The following is a 20206-nucleotide window of genomic DNA, read 5'->3' as shown; positions in this document are numbered from 1 at the left end:
AGTAAAACGACAAATAAATTGATATATAAACTAAGGTTTTACTAATTAAACTCTCTGTAAAAAAATATGTGTCCGGAATCTTAAAATGTGCTTCATGTGGTAACATACTGTATAAATTAACTGGTTTCATTCAAGTAAAAAAATGATTTATTATGACTGAATCAACTTGACTACAGTTGAACCAAACAAAGTAATTTTTAAAGAGTTAGATCAAGTAGAGATAGATAAGGTAACAATTGCAGGTTACAAATGGAATACCATACAAAAAGCTGCTTTAGGAAAAAATTGATTGTTTTTGTCAGAGAGTGAGAGCGAGACAAAAGGGACCCAAAAGCAGAGGAACAGTTCAAAGGATTTACAATAAATATTAATGTTAACTGTGCTGGCAACGACTGGAGATCCCGGCACCAGCTGCAGTAGAGGGAAGGTGTCTTGTGAATGAGTGTGCGCCGTAATCGCACAATGGGCAGATCTGTGAAGAGTGTGTTCGTAGACGAGTGTGTGCGTTGTGGAAGTCAGGAGAAGATAGGAATCCTCCGTAGAAGCGTAGAGAGGTGCAGAGAATAACGGCCAGCAGATTTGAAGGTAATCACATTCCCGACACGTGGGCAGAGACGAGAAATCCTCCGTTTGAGATTTGTGAGTGCAGAGAACAAGTGTACAGCAAGCTGGAAGGTAACCACACTCCCGACACGCAGACAGAGACGGGCAACCAAACAGATACACGAGACAGGACCAACTAGGCAGAGAGAGTGAGGTAAGTTACTTCACATCAAACAGTAATCTAGCAAAGATACTGAGAACACGAAGGGTTTAAGTAGGGAGTGAATTAGAGAAGAACCAGGTGTTGCTAGCAAGCTAATTAGTGGCATGATCAACATTCTCCTGGGAACAATGCATGCTGGCTTCGCCTGCGAAACATGAGGGAGAGAAAGTAATAAAACACAGAATAAACCAACAAACTCACCAGAGCCTTGACAGTTTTACTCTTATGTTTTCAGTTGCATGTGGATTAAAAACCATGCAACTGCCTGGCTGTGGGTGAGAAACATAAACAACCTGTTGATTCTTGAGAACATGATGTTTGCACTTGTAAAACCACAAGATGTCTTGACAGGTTTCAAGAAAGTGCATTGCGCAAATATTTCCATTAACATTGTGGATCTTCAATATCAATTGTAATTTTCATAAAAAAATGTATTTAATCTGACTAAATTTACCTGAGAAATTTGAATACACCAACAAAAGTAATTTTTATGAGGTAGATCAAGTAGTAGCATAATACTATATCCATGAGGTAACAATTGCAGGTTACCGCTTTCTCAGTGTATTTTACAACGTTGCATCAACTGTTATGCCTCTTTATCTTCATAATGCATCTGACTACAGATGAATGATCCTATCAGTGAACTAGAACAAGTCAGCAGATATTAAACAAATTTGAACTCATTTTGAATATTGAACACACTCTAGTTTCCAGTGAGCTTGTTGGTTTGGCGTCTTTGTCATGGAATTTGTCTGGAGGAGTTCTTCTCAGGAGCTATTTATGCATGCAGAGATGAATACATAGATGTTATCTGCCTCAGAGGAGGCAGCCATGAATGTTTAAAAAACAAAGACTTGATTAAATCCTACATTGTTAAGCTTAAGACTTCCTATTGTGCTTTCTCTTTGACGTGTCTTGAAACACGTCTCAGTTTCATAGTAATTACACATGGCTTAAGTAATGCTAAAATAATAGACTGCGTAGTCTTTGTTGCATGCATAGTACAAGCAACGTGCATAACACTTACTGTCATAGACCATCTCGGATTCAACCTGTCTGTGAAAAATTGGATTGTTTCCTGTTGTTATGTGTAAATGAATGTTATTCAGCTCATCTGTCATTCTTGAGAGAACACTCTTCCACAGATTGTTTTCCTCAGTCATGGCAGTGAGTAACCCAGCAGTATTACAAAGGACAATTATTTAATTGCAGGAATACATCCCTTTCTATTGTCCAACTGGCAGATCATCTTAGTAGGGACAAAGCTTCTCAAAAAGTTACATATTACCAAGAGTTGCATCACCTAAATGAGTTGGGCCTGTCTCTTTCTATAGACAAGGGAAAAAATACTACCTTTAACTGTGAGAGGAAAAGTAAACAACACCACCAGCAGCGTACAAACGATAAGGAAACATTAACATGGATTTGGAAGTTTTGTAGGCCACTGCACTACATTAGAAACTTTATCATGCTTTATTGTGAATATATTGAGGGCTAAAGGCATCATCAACACCCATGTTTTTTAAAATGTTATTTTACTCAGAAAATTTATTTTAATATCATCCTTCTGCTTGAAGATATAGTCAATGACTTGTCAACTAAAGTTAATAGTTTGCCACAATGGGGTCTATTTTCATGATTGCGCAAAGTGCAACGCTATGTGAGAGCGCTAATTCTAAGTGCAATTTTTGTGCCAGAGCAAAGTGCAAGTGGGCGTGGGTGGGAGTGTTTGTGCTATCTGTGGGTGTATGCGGTCAAACTGTCGGTGTATTATCTGGTAATGAAGCGGCACAAAACGCAATTTGCTATTTTCCTGAGAAATAGGTTGTTGCGCTAAGACATTTCAAAATCACCTCTTATCTCAGTGGAAAGATAAAACTCAGTTCCTGCATTTGCAGTTTGGAAATTCCATCAGCAGGTGGTAATTAAATTATTGTCCAAACTCTGAAAAAAATAGTGGAATGTCAAATTAAGTCCCTGACAATCACTGTTGGATTTGTTTTATAAAACAAAATGTATGAGATTTGTGTTAAACTATCTATAGGTCATGGATTATTTTTCAATTAATTTTATTATGTTTATATTTACAATTGTATTTATGATCAAATTTATATTTGTATTTTGCCACCTGTTTTTTCCACTTGTTATTTTAAATATATTTTTGAAAAACTAAAATATATATAATTTCGTTTGAAGTGTAATGTGAATTTAGAAATAATTTTAGTTAAATTGTTTGTGTTTCAATAAATTAATTTAATTTTTCAAAATTAAAATTGACCGGTAGAAGTGAAATGTGTGCTGATACAATCACTGTTAATACTAGCCATGATTTGTGTGTCAGTAGATGAAAATTATTGATAATACGTATAGTCTCTGTAACTTAACGGAAAGTACATCCAAATTCTAAGGAGAATCACATTTTCCATGCATATAAAGGAGCGTATCACTGTCATAGAAATATGCCTGACATTCATCAAGGACTCAGTTAATGCACACAAGAATGTAATTTTCAATTCTTCTAATTCATTGCATACAGTCCATTTACAGTACACTACCAACTTCTTATGAATGTGCTGTTTTTGTTTATATTGCTGGTTCTTGAGGGAACTAATTATGTAAAAGGATGCAGATGGTGAAATAACTGGAGAAAAACCTCTGAATTAAATTGCACTTGACCCAGCCCATTTGTGCGTTGCGCCCCCGATTTCGCCAAACCCATTTGAGCCTAGACTTAGCGCATGCTTGTACGAAAACACCAAACCTTCATGGCCATGCCCACTGACTTTGCGCTTATGACTTATGGCATAGCGCTGCGTTTAACTCTAGCGCTCTTAAAATAGGGCCCAATATTTTGTTGAACAGGTGTGTGGTGAGCAGTGTGGAGCCGAGCGGCGTCTGGGCAGAGCGAGGCCGGGAAGATAAGTGGCGAATGACTTTCACCTGTGTGCCACACTGGTCTCCCGTTCCAGCGAAGGGCGGCAGGAGTACTTAAGGAGAAGAGATAGCGGCAGACAGGAGAGAGAGATGCGTGAAGCTGTTTGTGTAGTGTGTTGAGCTGAAAAGCCAACAGAGTTTATGTGTAGTGAAGCTGAAAAGCAAACCTTTTGTGTACTGCTGAAAAGCGGCCTTATTATGTGCGACTGAAAAGTGCAACAATAAATGTCTACGTGTTTTGTCAAGCCGGCCCCAGCATCCTCCTTTCCACGAACTGTTACAAGGTGTTTAATGTCATGGCTATTACTGTATTTTAGCTTGGCTAGAATGCTATATTTGACCAATCAGCATCCAGGACTGGAACTATCCATTTTAAAATGTTATATACTATCACTATCAGGCGCTTGATGGACATCGTTGACCGCTCCACCATTTCTCGCATTTTAGTGTCTCCTGCAAGGAGCATTGCGTCTTTTAGATGGCATGTCAGATTGAAAAAAATGTCAACTTTTAATAACGCGTTTTGAGACACCTGTGTTCTGCTCTATCCGTTGAACCATGTCTAGCTTTTTTAGCATGAGAGCATTCAGTCTGCAGCCCCTTACTCAAAAATGACACATTCCTATCAAGAAAGCTAATCTCTTATCCTCAGCTCATTGTTCTTAACACTGCAGAAACATATTTGATATGTAATTACAAGAACCACAACAAGAAGGGATAAATGTGACTGAAGGCTGATGCCAACTTAAAGTTGAGTCCAGACTGCACACAAATATTTAAATGCACAGGAGAGTGGCTGTTAGTATGATAAACAATAACCAGCACTCTCTCATGTGTCATTCATACACCAACATGAAGACAAATAGCACATTTTTGATAAGAGACTTGGAATGTGGCTTCAGTCAGTTTAATTGACTATTTAGTTGACTATTTAGCTTGCATGCAAGTGCTTCATTGCCTCATCTGGAGTTTTAATGATTTAACACTACTTGCCAATCAGGCTACAGACTATACTTTTTCTTTCATTTCCTTTATTTTTAGCACTTGTCCAGAGAGGAGTGTTGTAAAGGTGTGTTCACACTGAATGATTGAAGTCATAAATTTTCTGACCGATTTCTGCCAACATGAGTGACAGAGACCACTGGCGATACATCATGCAAATAAGCAGCAATACAATGCAGCGAATACCAATGAGAGTGCAGACAGTATTTCACCACCTGAGACAGTTGGATATTGAAAACGAGCTGTTGTAGAGACCTACAGCTGCAATAGAGACCTATTAAGTGTGAACGGCATTTAAGGCCTCATCCTTTCCCATGACGCTAGTAACCTTGTTACACAGAGCATTTTACCCAATGAGAAAAAAGTAGGAGTTTTAGTGAAATTTAATTGGTTAAAGGTGATTCACATATATGTTAATGAAAACAATTGATGTACAGTGTCAGATCTTTTTATTATTATGTTATATACATTTATTTTCTATCCATTTAGCTTAACACAATATTTTTTGTAATTTATACTCAGTTTTCAGAGTTTAACTAGTTTGTCTACATCAGTTGGTAAATTCAGTGTTTAAAAAGTACAATGAACTCTTTACTTTGGCACACTTTGGTTTTACTGAACTTTACCGCAACAATTAAACTTAAACAGCAATTTAAGAATGTTGATTTTTTTTAACAGTGTGCTGTAATGTACAACAATCACTCTTGAGATCAGAAAATACAGCTTGCGGCTTGCGGCTTTAACGAGCACAAGTGTTTCACTATCATGTTATCAGCCATCAGTAATTTTCATGTTTCTTACACACTGGATAATTGCTGTTTGAATTCCCAAAATACAGATAATACTGTACACATCAAACAAGGTATATTTCCCTTTTACAGAAGGTTAATTTGTAATCAGTGAAATAATTATGACACTTATAATCAAGCTTAAGCCTAGTGATGATTTTCTTTAGAGCTCTGACTGACTCTGTTATTTGTGTATGTGTGTGTTTGCAGTGCTGGAGCAGCTGTTGGAGCAGCTGCAGAGGTTCCTGAAGATCCTGGATGAAGAAAAGCTGAGTGGAAATGCCACTGTACAGAAGGGCATGCTGACGGAGCTTCTGCAATCTTACAAGTCTTCCAATGGTACATTAATAATACCATAATGTCTAAACCAGTGGTCTTTAATACAGCCCCTCAGGTGTTAATTGTTTGTTCTTAAATCTGGCCCGCAAATCAATGTCAGCTAATTTTCATTTTTGGTTTGGCTTTAAATGTTATTTTGCAGTTCTCATAAAGGATAGTTAAATAGTAGCCTAATATAATAAAAACAGGTTTCTCAATGGATGGATAGATGTCAAGTCAAGTCAACTAAAAACAACAAAAGTTGAACCAAAGTGCTGTACAATTAGATATAAAAGTGTAAGAGAGTACACAAATATATAAAAATAATCAAACAATATAAAAACAAACAAAACTAAACACCAATAAATAACATGTAACCTTGATCTTAAATAGTATCAAAAGATACAGAGTAAAAATAGGTTTTAAGAGAAGATTTAAAAATGCCTAAAGATGTGGCAGACCTTAAGTGTAAAGGGAGACTGTTCCAGAGTTTTGGGGCGACAACAGAGAAGGCTCGATCTCCCTTAGACTTGCAATGACAGCAGGGAACTGATAAAAGAAGTTGCTTACAGGATCTAAGCATTCTAGGAGGCGACTATGGGTGCAGAAGTTCAGTGATATATTGAGGAGCAAGACCAGACAGGGCCTTTTACACATAAATAAGAATTTTAAAATAAATTCTAGCCTTGAAAGGAAGCCAATGAAGGGCAGCCAATACAGGGGTAATGTGATCTCTTTTTTAGTCCCAGTTAATAATCGGGCTGCGGCATTTTGAATCATCTGCAAATGAGATAAAGCAGACTGAGGCAGACCAGCATACAGAGAGTTACAATAATCCAGCCGTGAAGTAATAAGAGCATGGATTACAGTTTCAAGGTCTTTACCAGAAAGAAAATGCTTTAATTTAGCAATAGACCTCAATTGAAAGAAACTTCCCTTATTAATATCAGAAAACTTTAGATTGGTTACAGGAAAACCATAAGACAAAACCAAATCAAGTGTGTGACCCAAGTTATGAGTTGGAACAGAGACAGACTGTATAAAATTAAAGGATTCTAAAAGGCATAAAAAAATCCTTCACCAGAGGTTTGGATGGACAACAAAGGTGGATGTTAAAATCACCAAGAATCAGCAGTCTATCACTACGAGATGCTACGTCAGAGAGAAAATCAGAAAATTGACGGATGAAGTCCTTGTTATATTTTGGAGGTCTGTACACCAGGGCACATAGCACAGGATGATGTCGATCTTTAATAATTGTACCTCAAAACTCGAGAACATGTCTGTTGGCAGAATTTTACATTTAAATGGTTTTTAAAATAGTGGCAACGCCACCACCATGTCCAGATGTCCTTGGAGAACTGAAGAACGCACAGTCCAGGGGAGAAAGTTCTCCGAGAGCAATGAAGTCATCAGTGCTGAGCCAAGTCTCTGTCACAAATAAAAAGTCTATAGAATGTGACATAAAAAAGTAATTTAGAACAAAGGATTTATTCGATAGCAACCTTGCATTTAGTAGGGCCATCTTAATGGTAGTAGACTCCGAGTCCATGGTAGAAATAGGAGTAAAATGCTTCAGCATACGGAGGTTATCAGGATTAACACCCGATTATCCGTGTCCCGGGCAGTGGGGCAGCGAACTGAAGACCACATCACCGGTATGCGGGAATCATCAGAGGAGACAGCCGACACAAGCCGATGGATGGATGGATGGATAAATGGATGGATGGATGGATGGAAGTGACACACTTCTCCTGAAACACCTCCTCTCACACACTGCAGAAAAAATTGTTGAGAGAAAGTAAACATTTTTCATATTGAGATTAGGGTTGCAATGGTATGAGATTTTCACTGTATGATAACCGTCTCAATATCACGGTTTCACGGTATACGGTGTTACACAGTTACTATTATCAGTTACAATGTACCAATTTTTTTTTGTTGAGCAAACTCTTTATTATAATTGAAACTTGAAACCATTTTTTTTTTATTGAAGTATGTGTAAAAAAAATCTCCCCTTTGAAAATAAATAAAATGAATAGAATTTATTTATAAGAAAGCTAACAGAATTATAATAATAAACCGAATTATAAACATGATAAAAAAAATAGCATGTAACTATAACATGTTATATAACTAAAGCATGTTAGCATAGCATGTTAAATTAACTACTAAATGAAAAATAACATCAGCTATGTGAGCTTTTAAAGTAATGTCCTGTGATTATTAACAATTAACATATACTGTAGGTGCACGACAGCATAGCCAGACTGCTCCTGTCTGTAACTTTAATTCAGTGGTTCTCAACTGGTTTTGCTTCAGGACCCAGATTTTACATTGGAAATCAAGTGGCGACCCACCATAATAAAAACGTAACCTGTATTTAATGTATCCTGGGTCGCATTTCCTTTTATGTTGCATAGTTTTGTTCATAGTTTTCAAGTACAAGGACATGCATCAAGTGACATTGATGTCAACAACAAAAGCGACAGGAAGTTTTCTCTCCCCCCTTTTAAAAATTGAAGAGCATATTTACTTATATGAGCCCATTATTATCCCGTTTGTTTCCTAATTTCAAACATAATTCAAACAGAACATACATATTACAGAGGAGGAAAGGCTCCTCATTACCATGGTTAGGTCAGTGTAGCTAGTCTTAAATAATAGTAATAATAATAACAAATTATACTATTTATGAAAAAATAAATACTAGCTGAAACACATCTTGAAACTTTAACTACAAATGCCACTGTTGATATAAAATGAGGTCTAATAGATTCTACCTATAGATTATTTAATATGAAACTATAACATTTTTTCAAAATATAACAGTTATTTTTACTCATGTAAAATCGTGAAACAATTTTGTAAAGGTGATGATGCACAATGAAAAAAAAAATTAGCGCAGAGCACATTGTTGCTCTTTTCCTCCTCAGTGCTGTTTGGCATGTCAGGGCTGCCTACTGTTTGAGAGGTCCGACTTGACTTCCACGGTAATGCTTTAAACTAGAAAAGTCTCACTAGAATTGAAATTGGTCACATCAGTTTTGAGGTCTGTGCTCGGCTGTTGCACGTGCGCGCCAGAAAGCAGAGCAGATCATTAGCGCGAGCTGGTTCCGTTACACTCGTGCGAAAGTGCAGATGAGAAACCTTTAGCTGATTGCGAGATTATCATTAAATCTGCCTCGGCAGTCCTAAATAGGCTATCACTTGGGTGGCCGCCGAAATATCTTCAATGGGAGAACCATGTCATTGTTCTTTCCCTGCTGTCCACGACCCAGTCCGAATAGACCTGCGACCCACATTTGGGTCACGATCCACCAGTTGAGAAACACTGCTTTAACTCACACACACACTCGCTTATGTCAGACCCCCTCGCCTCGCTTCTCTCTGAAATTTTCTCCGCTGCATGTTTGTGTGTGGGGCAAGTTGACGAATCTGACAGACAGTCGAGGAGGAAAGGAGATGGGCACGTGCAGGTGAGATTCTCCGTCCGGTTGCATTTTTTTCTCAATACCGTAGATAAGCAAATGTACATGGTATGATAACTGTCAATTTTCATACCAAACCAGTATTCCGCTGCAACCCTAATTGAGATACAGTAGATAGTAATCGAATTATTTCCTTTCTCCTTTTTACTTTATGTCAGTGAAAAGTAGCAACTACTTATCTTCTGAAATAAATAAACATTAAAATAAACTGACAAATAGCTTCATGCAAATGTGTATTTTGGCATAACACTTGCTAGCACAATTTTTCTTCTGAGGAGCAACAGTTTGCTGTACAGTTATAGCTTTTGTATTTAGAGAATCTTCTATGTTCTGTCTTATTAAGCAGCCCATAATTTTGGTCCATGCAAGTGCCTGTTTCTTCACATAAGCATGGCTGTAGGTTTTTCATGTTCTGGTCTTAAGCTTGTGCACTTCCTCCCCTGGCTTCAAACTGTATCATTTTCCAAGACTGTTTTTATCCTCCAGGGACACACACTTCCTTTGAGTAGCAGCTTATAAATAGCTTTCATTTCCACCCTCCAAATCCCAATCTGTTTTCACTGTACCATCGGAACATTATATTATATTTTAAATTCATCGCATGAATCTAAAATTCCACTGGCCATTATTTAACACTTGGATAGCTTTGTTACCTGTGGACTGCCATGTTCTACATATCTGTTGTGGTAACATTGTATCCTTTGTGCTGAATTCAATTTATCTGAATTATCATGAAAATCCAGAAAGCTGCAAAAAGTGAGCTGCAAAAGCCAGTATAAAACAGTATCCTCCGTGCTGGGACTAAATCAGCACTTTTATTATGATAGAATATGACCTCTCTATGTCTCCCACTGGCCTGTCTTTGATGTGAACAGAAGGAGGGGGCCCTGAAGCTGCCTTTAGACCCTTGCACAAGGGAAGTGTATAGCACAAAACTCTCACTGTTCACCTCTATAACAAAAATCTATTACATGTTCTGAAAAATACAGTGTGGGATGAAAGAGTTCAAAATCTGAAAAAGCATTAAAATTGGAGAAAGCAGAAGGAAATATCATAGAATACCTAGAAGTTCCAAGCAAGGTCACTTGCATATTGAATTAGAGTTTCTTTACTCCAATAAATTTGCATTTAAAAAGCTTTTTAGACACTTAGGCCACAATTAAAAATATATGAATTCATTGCATATAGTAAATGATTTAATGTAAAACCAAGTGGCATCTGCAAATCCAAGCCATTTTTGCAAAATTATTACAACATACAAGATTTCTGACAGTACAATATAGCAAAATTGTTCATTTGCACAATAGATTACATGGACACTTAATATAAATTCAAATACTGTAAATCAGTTGGTAAATCATGAACAAGGTGCAATACATATTAAAAATAGGAATTCCAAACTGGCAATCGATTGTAGTTTGAGAGCACAGAACAACAAGATAGATTTAGAGAAAACTAAAAGGCAAAGCTGTCATACAAGAGGTGGAGCTGGGGATGGAGGAGGTTGTTAAGTGCAGCTTGCATCCATGCAATGGAAAGGCAGCTGAGAGAAGGAATGAAATTAAAAAAAAGATGTTATCTGTAGTGATATGTTGACATCATGCGAGAATGCTTAAAAAACAACTGTGAGGAAGTTTAATGAAGAATTTAGATTTGTAATCCAGTTTGTGATCATGTGTTTTTTTTTTTTTTTTTGCAGGAGGAGATGAAGAATACATCTATATGAATAAGGTCATCGTGACAGGTCAAAGCCTAGACAAAATAGACAGAGGTGAGTCCATAATATTCACTACAATAACCATGAAATAATGCTACAGTATATGTGTAGAACTTTTGCAGGTGTAAGTATAAAAATGGCCCACAGCCTGCAAACGTATCTCGCACAAATCAGTGGTTTACCTTGCTGTTTGACAGCCCTGCTGCGTCGTTGTGTCATGATCAGGGGGGTAATTGGGTAATGGCTGAAGTGTTAACTCCACCCCCCGCCCCCGCCATTCCCCCATAAGAGGCCAAGCGACTTTGTTTAGATTTCACTAAAGAATGAGAGTAACAATAAAACCAGACTTAACATTTATTTCGCAGCCATCTACACCAAGAGACAAGCATGCCTGAATAAACTGCAGTGGCATTCTTTGATCAGATTCACAACTGGACTCTCATGCGGGAAAACTTTTCTTTTAATAAACAAACTGTTGAAAAGAAAAAGTTTGTCAGGAGAAGCATCCTTTGAGGTTCACTACCATGAAGAGGGACTTTTTGCTCATTTATTTGTGTTTCAGAAAGCTTTTGTCATTCCCTGCCCATATGGGAAAAAATTCTACAAACTAGTTTTATTTGCAACTGATAAATCATTAATCAAAATGAACAACTGAACTGCTATGTGACAAGGATGTGGTGCAAAATCCAAACTCACATACACCAACAGAGAAATGGAAGTAGTGAGAATGAATTGAATTTCTATAAAAAAAGCACTTGATGGAGTCCTGACTCCTTGGTGACTCTTAGCCCTTGCTGTGCGGGTTTGGTATTCGTCTTACGTTCCTACAGCAACGCAGATGTTACCATTTGGAGAGGAAGTCAAAGGAATGTCTGATGGGAAGCAACTGAATATGGCCATCAGGTCTTAATAGACTGCCACAGGCTATGCAAAATTACCAGAGCTGCACTACTAGCATACTGTATGCAAACACAGTAGCAGAATTATTGGGTAGTTGACTCATAATGTGCCTGTGGTTTTTTAATCAAGATTTTAAGGGAAAATTTAATGTATAAAGAACCTTTTTACCTTTTTAATCACATTTTTACCTTCACTGGTTCATTTTAATGGTAGTGCATTGAGCTATTTTTTTTTTTTTTATTATTTAGCAATTTTGACTAATGTACAATACGAGTTAAAGTATTAACATGTCACATTATAGGACATGTCAACTCTCCAGAACACATTTAATGTCAATTACCCTCTTACTTTCGCTTGCTAATTTGCATGCATAGTTCTTACTGCAGACTTGTAAGAATGCTTTTTGTTATTGCTTTGGAAGTCTTTGAACACTTTGTTTCTTTATTAACAATCTCTGTTGTTCTGTGTGGAAATCAACATGCCCATCAGACTATAGACCAGAAGCAGAGGCCAACGGAGAACCAGGTAAACACATGCTAATCCCTGTGAAGAACCCACCAGAACCTCCTCCTCCCAGACCAGTGAGTAACCATCAGCTTAATTTCAATGGCTGGACATCATTTAAACACTATTTACAGAACATATTACTGCAGAGATGCTGTGAAAATGGTCCCCAGCATGGGATACTGGTGTGCTGGTGTCTCCAATAGGCTTCTTAGCTGTCTAAACCAGCAAGACTTCCTTGGTCAACAAGCTTCAGCAGAAAGACCATGCTGGTTACCCAGGTTCAACAATTAAGTTTTGCCAGTGATCAGCATCCCTGCAGAAAAAAATGCATCTTAAACCAGCCAAAGATGGTTCGCTGGTCTTAACTGGTTTAAAATGGTCTAGCTGGTCTCCCACCCTGATCAAGCTGGTGCTTAGCTGGTTGTGGACAAGTGCCTAAAAGCCCTCGGAAACCATGAAACAAGACCAGCCTAACCATGCTGGGAGACTACCTAAGACCAACAAACCATTTCAGTCTGGTTTAAGATGTTTTTTTTTTTTCAGCAGTGATAGCAATATCGGTCCATCAGCCAGAACAGTACCAAAGCATTATAAACCACCCTGGACCAGCATGGAAATTCAAGCTTGTCTAAGCTGGTCTTTGCAGCAGAGAGCATGATACAAATGCAACACTATGCATTATCTTCAATTAAATATCACTTACTGCAATGCAAGACATGGTTTTCCTGCTGCTCTTTATCATTAGCTTTGGCTTTTGTATTCACCACATATCTGTAATGCATCTGTTTATCATGCTCAAAAAATAGCTGTGTGTTTTTGTTCCTAAGCCACACACAAGAAAAACAACACACAATTATAAACATGATAAAAAAATGCATTATCAGGTTGATAATGCATTCTGCCTGGATAAGAAACAGTAATTACTCTAAAAGCCAACACGGTAATCTTTTCAAATGACAGAAAGTGAAGAAAGGAAGGAAAAAAGTGGTGGTATGTCTTAATGTGTTAAAATGCTCGGTAGCTCCTGTATCAGTCCCAGTGTGCTTTTGGAGTCTGCAGCCAGTCAGACATACAGACAGACACGAGGATGGAGGGTATTAGGACTCTCCAGTGAGAAGTCTTTGAACTTCAGACCCATCTGCAGGGTGCTGGAGCTGATTAACAGCAGCTGCACAAGTGCATAGGGTGCTGTTTATAGAGGCCTGAGAACCGCAGTTATAAATGTGTGCTTTTGCACACTGTATGAACGAGATTGTTTGAGAATGAGAGACAATAGGCATTGTTCACACCTACTTATTTATTTGTTTATTTTACATATATAAAATGCAAAAATACATTTACTGACATTTATTTTTTAGATTAGAACATTGGTTCTGAAGTGGTTTTGCTTCAGAAGCCAGATTTTATATTATGGACATCAAGTGGTGACCCAACCCCACACAAGAGTCACGATATCCAATACAGATTTTCTTGTACAAGAATGAACAAATATCCTTAAAGGGATGGTTCATTCAAAAATGAAATTTCTGTCATCATTTACTCATTAACCTCATGTTGTTCCAAAAACATGACTTTCTCTCTGCTGTGGAACACAAAAGAAGATATCAGACAAAATTTCAGCCTCAGTCACCATACACTTTATTTGTTTTTTTGGGGGAAAAAGATTAAAAGTGAAATGTGAATGGTGAAACATTCTCTATAATCCTGGAACACATTTTATGGAACTTCTAGTTTTATGTGCAGTCTTAAATAGGCTGCTTGATTCCCAGTCCATCATCGACGTCCAGTGGGGCTGGAGCGCGTGGACTTTGATTTCGAGTCGTGTTGGTGGATGCATTGAGGATGTTCTGCCTTCTGTTGCCCATCTTGTCCTACTGGAGTTTTACTGTTTGCCCTCGCCAGTTTCAGCGGAGAGCTCCCTGCTTGTTTGCAAGTCAATGCAATCATCTTTCTTCTGATATGGTTTTATTCTACTCATCTCTGAATTTACGGTGTTTTAATTCCTCGGACCGCCTGTCAGACGGAGTATACAATTATTGCATTGCTCTTGGAATTGCGCGTCGCCCCCGGTATTTCCATCGAGGGTCACGCCGACATCCCTGCACATTACTGGCTGACTCCCCTGACAACCACCACATACCGGCCATCTGGTCTTCACGCCGTTGCCCTCCGACTGGTGAAAGTGATGTGAAGCGGGGTGTCTATTTTGATAATCTCAGCTTGCTGAAACACACTTTTATTTCACCGCAAAACACAGTTGTCACCACTATTAAGATGGCCCTCATTAATGCACGTTCAATATCAAAGAAGTCTTTTATTCTGAATGAATTTTTATATCACGATCATTGGACTTTTTATTCATCACTGAGACCTGGCTGAATCCTGGTGAACAAATGGCCCTGGGGGATCTAACACCACCAGGCTGTGACTTTTTAAATTCCCCATGGACGTCAGGATGAGGAGGTGGTGTTGCCACTGTTTTTAAAAACTCTTTTAAATGCAGAATGCTGCCTGTGGGCATGTATTCCAGTTTTGAGGTCCAATTGTTAAAGACTGACATCTTGGGTCCTACTTTCTGTGCACTTGTGTACAGACCTCCCAAATTTAATAAGGACTTCATCCAACAATTTTCGGACTTTCTCTCTGGACTGGTGTCATGCGGTGATCGACTCCTGATTCTTGTTGATTTCAATATTCATGTATGCTGTCCATCGAAACCTATCGTAAATTAATTTATCTCCCTCACTCAGTCTTTAAATTTTGTACATGTCACTGGTCCTACTCACAATATAGGTGAAACATTAGATCTGGTGTTATCTTATGGTCTTTCTGTGTCCAACTTTGAGGTCTTAGATATTGGCATTTCTGATCATTATTCAATAATGTCTCTACTTGTCCTCTGCCTACTTTTTCTCAGCCCTTACGTCACTCCCGGTCCATTCACTCATCTACTGCCAATCTTTTTTCAGAATTTTATCTAACGCATCTCACAGATGACGTCTTAGCTGGACTCGACACTGAATCATTGGTCGAAGCTTTTAATAAATGTTGTACTTTTACACTTGATAATGTCGCTCCGCTCAAGCCAAGGAGAATTAAGGGTGTTTCACAGCCTTGGTTAAATGACGTCACCCGGGCTCTCAGACAAGAGTGCAGAAAAGCTGAGCGCAAGTGGAAACAAGACAAGCTTCAGGTCTCTTAAGATATTTTAAAGGTGTGTTTAACTAACTATCAGAGAGTGGTAACAGAAACTAAAGCCAAGTTTTTCTCTATATTAATCTCTGATAACGCAAATCGACCAAAAGTTTTGTTCAAAACAATTGATTCTGTTTTAAACCCAACTAAAAATGCTTTTCTGGACGCCACCCAAGAGAACTGTGAAACATTTTTAAACTTCTTTACTCACAAAATTGAGCAGATTATAGGTGCGATTGTTCCTTCACAATTTGATCAACCACTAATTCCTTCCCTGTCCAGCTCCCTGACTCACTTTGAACCAGTTACATCAGAACAGTTAGCAGATGTAGTCTCCAAAATGAAGTGTTCCAGTTACAAGCTGGATATTCTTTCTCCACGCCTTCTTAAAGAATTTTAATGACTATCAGTTCCAGTGTGACAGCTATAATTAACAGCTTATTAGCAAGTGGAGTTGTTCCAAGTAGTTTTAAACATGCAATTTTACATCCTTTGTTAAAAAAACATTTTTTGGATCCGGCAACACACAACAATTACAGACCAATCTCCAAATTGCCTTTTATTTCCAAGATTTTGGAGAGAGTTGTTTATTCGCAGCTCTACTCATTCTAAATACATTTAACATTTTAGATACATTTCAGTCTGGATTCAGACACTTGCACAGCACTGAATCTGCATTGTTGAAGGTCACTAATGATATTTTACTCTCCATGGATTCAGGTTCACCTGTCGTCTTAGTTTTATTAGATCTCAGTGCCATAATATTCTCCTCAATCATCTGGAATGTATGGTTGGCATCCAGGGGATGACCCTCCAGTGGTTTTCCTCCTATCTAAAAGAAAGGATGTTCTCTGTGAATTTAGGTAATATTTCTTCTACTTCGGCTCAGTTACAGTGTGGTGTCCCTCAAGGGTCAATCTTAGGACCCTTGTTATTTTCACTGTATATGCTTCCTCTGAGCTCTATTTTTACTAAGTACAGCATATCTTATCACTGTTATGCTGACGATTCCCAGTTCTATTTCCCAGTGAGTGTAGACAAGCATTGTTCATCTGAGAACACCCTAAATTGCTTCAGAGATATTAAGCATTGGCTGGCAAACAATTTCTTACAATTAAATGAAAGCAAAACTGAAGTTCTGATTTTAGGTTCCTCTATGTCCTACTTACCTGGCCTGGTTGACCAGTTAGGTCCTCTGTCGTCGAATGTACAAGTTCATGTGATGAGTCTTGGAGTGATTTTAGACTCATCGTTACTTCTCAATAAGCAGATCAGTGCTGTTGTGTAGGGTAGCTTTTTCCACCTTAGATCTATTGCTAAAATAAAACATTTTCTTTCCCATAAAGACTTGGAAATTGTGATCCACTCACTTTTTTCATCAAGGTTAGACTATTGCAATTCATTGTACATTGGTCTGCCCCAAACTGCATTATCCCGCATACAGCTTGTTCAAAACGTGGCAGCTAGGCTTTTAACAGGGTCAAGAAAGAGGGATCACATTTCCTCGGTTTTAGCATCTCTACACTGGCTTCCGGTGAAATTCAGGGTCGATTTTAAAATTCTGATTTTTGTCTGCAAGGCACTATCTTGTCTCGCACCCCAATATATCAGTGACCTTCTACACTCTTACTCCCCCACCAGAGCGCTCAGGTCTTCTGATCAACTTCTATTGAGGGTTCCTCGTTGCCACTATAGATCTAAGGGTGACCGTGCCTTTTATGTGAAAGGTCCTAATCTATGGAATAGTCTCCCTTTCCATGTGAGGTCAGCTTCATCACTAGCCATTTTTAAATCTTCTTTAAAAACATATTTTTATTCTGTAGCTTTTGAATAGATCATTGAATAGCTTGAAGTGGATTAATACATGATGTTGTATTTAAATGTTTTTATTTATTTTATTATGGTTTATATTTAACTTTAAATCAGTCTGTTTTTATATATTTTGTTTGTTTGATCTGTAAAGCACTTTGGGTCAACTTCTGTTGTTTTTAAATGTGCTCTATAAATAAAGGTTGACTTGACTTAATAACAGCTCTTTTTGTGTTCCACAGAAGAAAAAAAGTCAGACGGATTTGAACTATGGGTGAACTATCATTTTTAAATGAACCATTGAAATTTACAAACATTAACATGAACTGCATAGCACCAACAATAGTATAAGGATGAGGGCATGTCATGCAACCTGTCCATGTTGGCATACTTAATTTCGCATGGTACTACCAAATGACAAATATATTTGTGCCAAAATAACATGCGAGTTTGATTGGATGAACATCCTTTGACCTCAACATGTATGAGAAGCGCTTTCTCCTCCCTTTTAAATGTTGATAAACCCATTTTTTATGTCCTAACTATGTACTATTATATGGTAAGTTGCATTTCATAAATTGCATTTAGCATTATTTTTCCCCTGCTGTCCACAGGCCTATCAGAACAGACATACGGTATGACCCATTTTTGGGTTGTAACCCACCAAAGGTGGATCATTGGCCTTTACCAGAGCTTCTTCCACACTTTTTACATTTGCATCTATCTCCGTTGCTTCCTCTGCTTCATTTTCCTGCTGTCCATCTGTGCTCTTGGGCAGTCTGAGTAAACAGGTCCAAAGCGAGCCACTTTTTGGAAAACTCGTCATCTGTCTTCGGGGCTTCAACTTATCACCACAAATAAGGTATTCCAGGGTCAAATTGCGATTCATGGTGAATGCAGAGTCCCCCCTCACGATAGCCATGAAGAGTGCACCCCTACTATTAACATAGTGTTCTAGCATGGCTGTCCATTGGCCTGTAGTGATGTTGTATCAGTCCATAAGGCAGCGCAGGAAGTCATCACAAGGACCATTCCTCGTGATGTACAGTTTGTCGCCATGAGCCACCATGCAGTGTCCGTAACTCTGAGGCTTGACCATAGTGGTAGTCATTGTCCATTCATCTTTGCTTGGTACATATTCATAAATGTCTGTAGTGTCCGGAGGCTTCCAGAAGCATACAAATATCCTTCGTCTGGCAACAGCACTCGCCACTCCAGCTACAGAACGAGGTGCATTCTTGCAAAATGTCCATGCACCTGAAGAAACATCACATACTTCTACTGAAGAAATTCTTTTATCAAACTCCCCTCCTATGGCATATTGTGTGGTCCATTGTGACCGACCAAGGTAAAGTTGTACCTTTACTACTGAGGACCATTGAATGCACTCCATGCGTTGGTTCCTGTGTCATAACAGAAGCTCAAGTCTACAGTCTCCTTGCTAACCCCTCGCACGCCTCAGACTATATACAGACAGTTCCCCACAACGGCCACCCCAGTCGTCTGTTGGCAGTTCAGTCAGGTATTTCCAAGCACCCTGTTTCTCATCAAGGTAAAACACTGTCCTGTAGGAGTCCTGCAGTATCTTCATGGAGGAGGAATGGGTTCCCAGTGTGATGAATGATGCTGGTGACAGAGTCTCAATGTAGCAGACCATCTCCTCTCGAATTGCCTTGACCGCATCCAGCAAGTCACAATATGCATCGCAGATGAACACAGCAGTAGTGTGAAACAACCTCCATAGGCCGTACATCGCTGCTGTATGGAACATAAGAATATAGTTGACAGTATCAAGAATGTCTATTAAGCGTTGGACCAGGATGTCCACTTGCAGAAAGGCTGCACATTCAGCAGCCTCCACAATCTTGTCCGGGTCTCGAATTACAGGTTTAGGGGAATGAGGAATCCCCTTGCTTTCAGGCCTCCTTGCAATTGGAACTCATTCTGCTGGCTGTCCTTCATCCCAGAGCAGAAGAGAGCACGGAAATACTCACAGTTCTGCCCCAGGATGGCCCTGTCTATGGTGTAAACACTCTCTTCTACCCGTACTCTCAGAGATCCAGTGGACTCTTCATATTGTCCTTCCCCAGAGTCTTCAATTTGGGTCACATTGTCCCTGCTCTGCCACAGACTGCAGGGAGGACCCATAACACCTCAGTCCTGCTTGTCCGTATCGTAAATTACTCTGTACACGAACCATAGAGATGGGCAACATCTAGTTTGTTAATGTTTCTGCTTGACCTGTAAACAGAAGTGTGCAAGGAGTGCACTTTTGTAATGCAGCTCTTGCTGCACTGAAAATAGCAACACACTAAAGATAGCAAAAGGGTGGTCACAGGCAACAAATGGTGATGAGGAATTATTGGCACTGCTATTGAAAAGGAATAGAATTCTAATGTAATGCAGTATAAAAAGGTTAGTTAAAAAAAATGTATACTTTGTTTAATTGCATTAAAGGGATAGAAAACCCGAAAAAAAGAATATGGTTGTCATTTACTCTCTTACATCTTTACCCTCATGTAATTCCAAACCTGTATGACTTTCTTTTCTTTTCTGTGGAACACAAAAGGAGATGTTAGGCAAAATGGTAGTCTCAGTCACAGTTCACTTTCATAGTATTAAAAAGATGCAATTAAAGTGAATGGGGATGGAGGCGTTCTGGCCAAGATCTTCTGTTTGAGTAAGAAAACTTAAACAGGTTTGGGTAATAAGTTAATACAATATGAGAGTGAATAAATAAAGACAGAACTTCCATTTTGGGGTGAACTATTCCTTTAAT

General features: G+C 38.6%; 1 protein-coding gene and 1 pseudogene across 4 annotated transcripts in view; one reads left to right on the top strand and one right to left on the bottom strand.

Moving 5' to 3' along the window:
* Positions 1–20206, top strand: part of afap1l2 (actin filament associated protein 1-like 2) — a 52497-nt gene that overhangs the window by 12493 nt on the left and 19798 nt on the right. For all 4 annotated transcript variants that reach the window (XM_051674670.1, XM_051674672.1, XM_051674669.1 and 1 more), the window contains exons 2-4: positions 5701–5829; positions 10999–11070; positions 12406–12497. In XM_051674670.1, coding sequence (XP_051530630.1) covers positions 5701–5829; positions 10999–11070; positions 12406–12497 — 293 coding nt within the window. The remainder of the gene's footprint in view (positions 1–5700; positions 5830–10998; positions 11071–12405; positions 12498–20206) is intronic.
* Positions 16142–19575, bottom strand: LOC127427308 (kelch repeat and BTB domain-containing protein 13-like; annotated as a pseudogene).

This window comes from Myxocyprinus asiaticus, chromosome 36 (genome assembly GCF_019703515.2).
Source record: "Myxocyprinus asiaticus isolate MX2 ecotype Aquarium Trade chromosome 36, UBuf_Myxa_2, whole genome shotgun sequence".
In the NCBI taxonomy this organism is placed as follows: domain Eukaryota; kingdom Metazoa; phylum Chordata; class Actinopteri; order Cypriniformes; family Catostomidae; genus Myxocyprinus; species Myxocyprinus asiaticus.
Note: the sequence above shows the minus strand (reverse complement) of the source record. Positions and strands in the feature narration are given on the sequence as shown.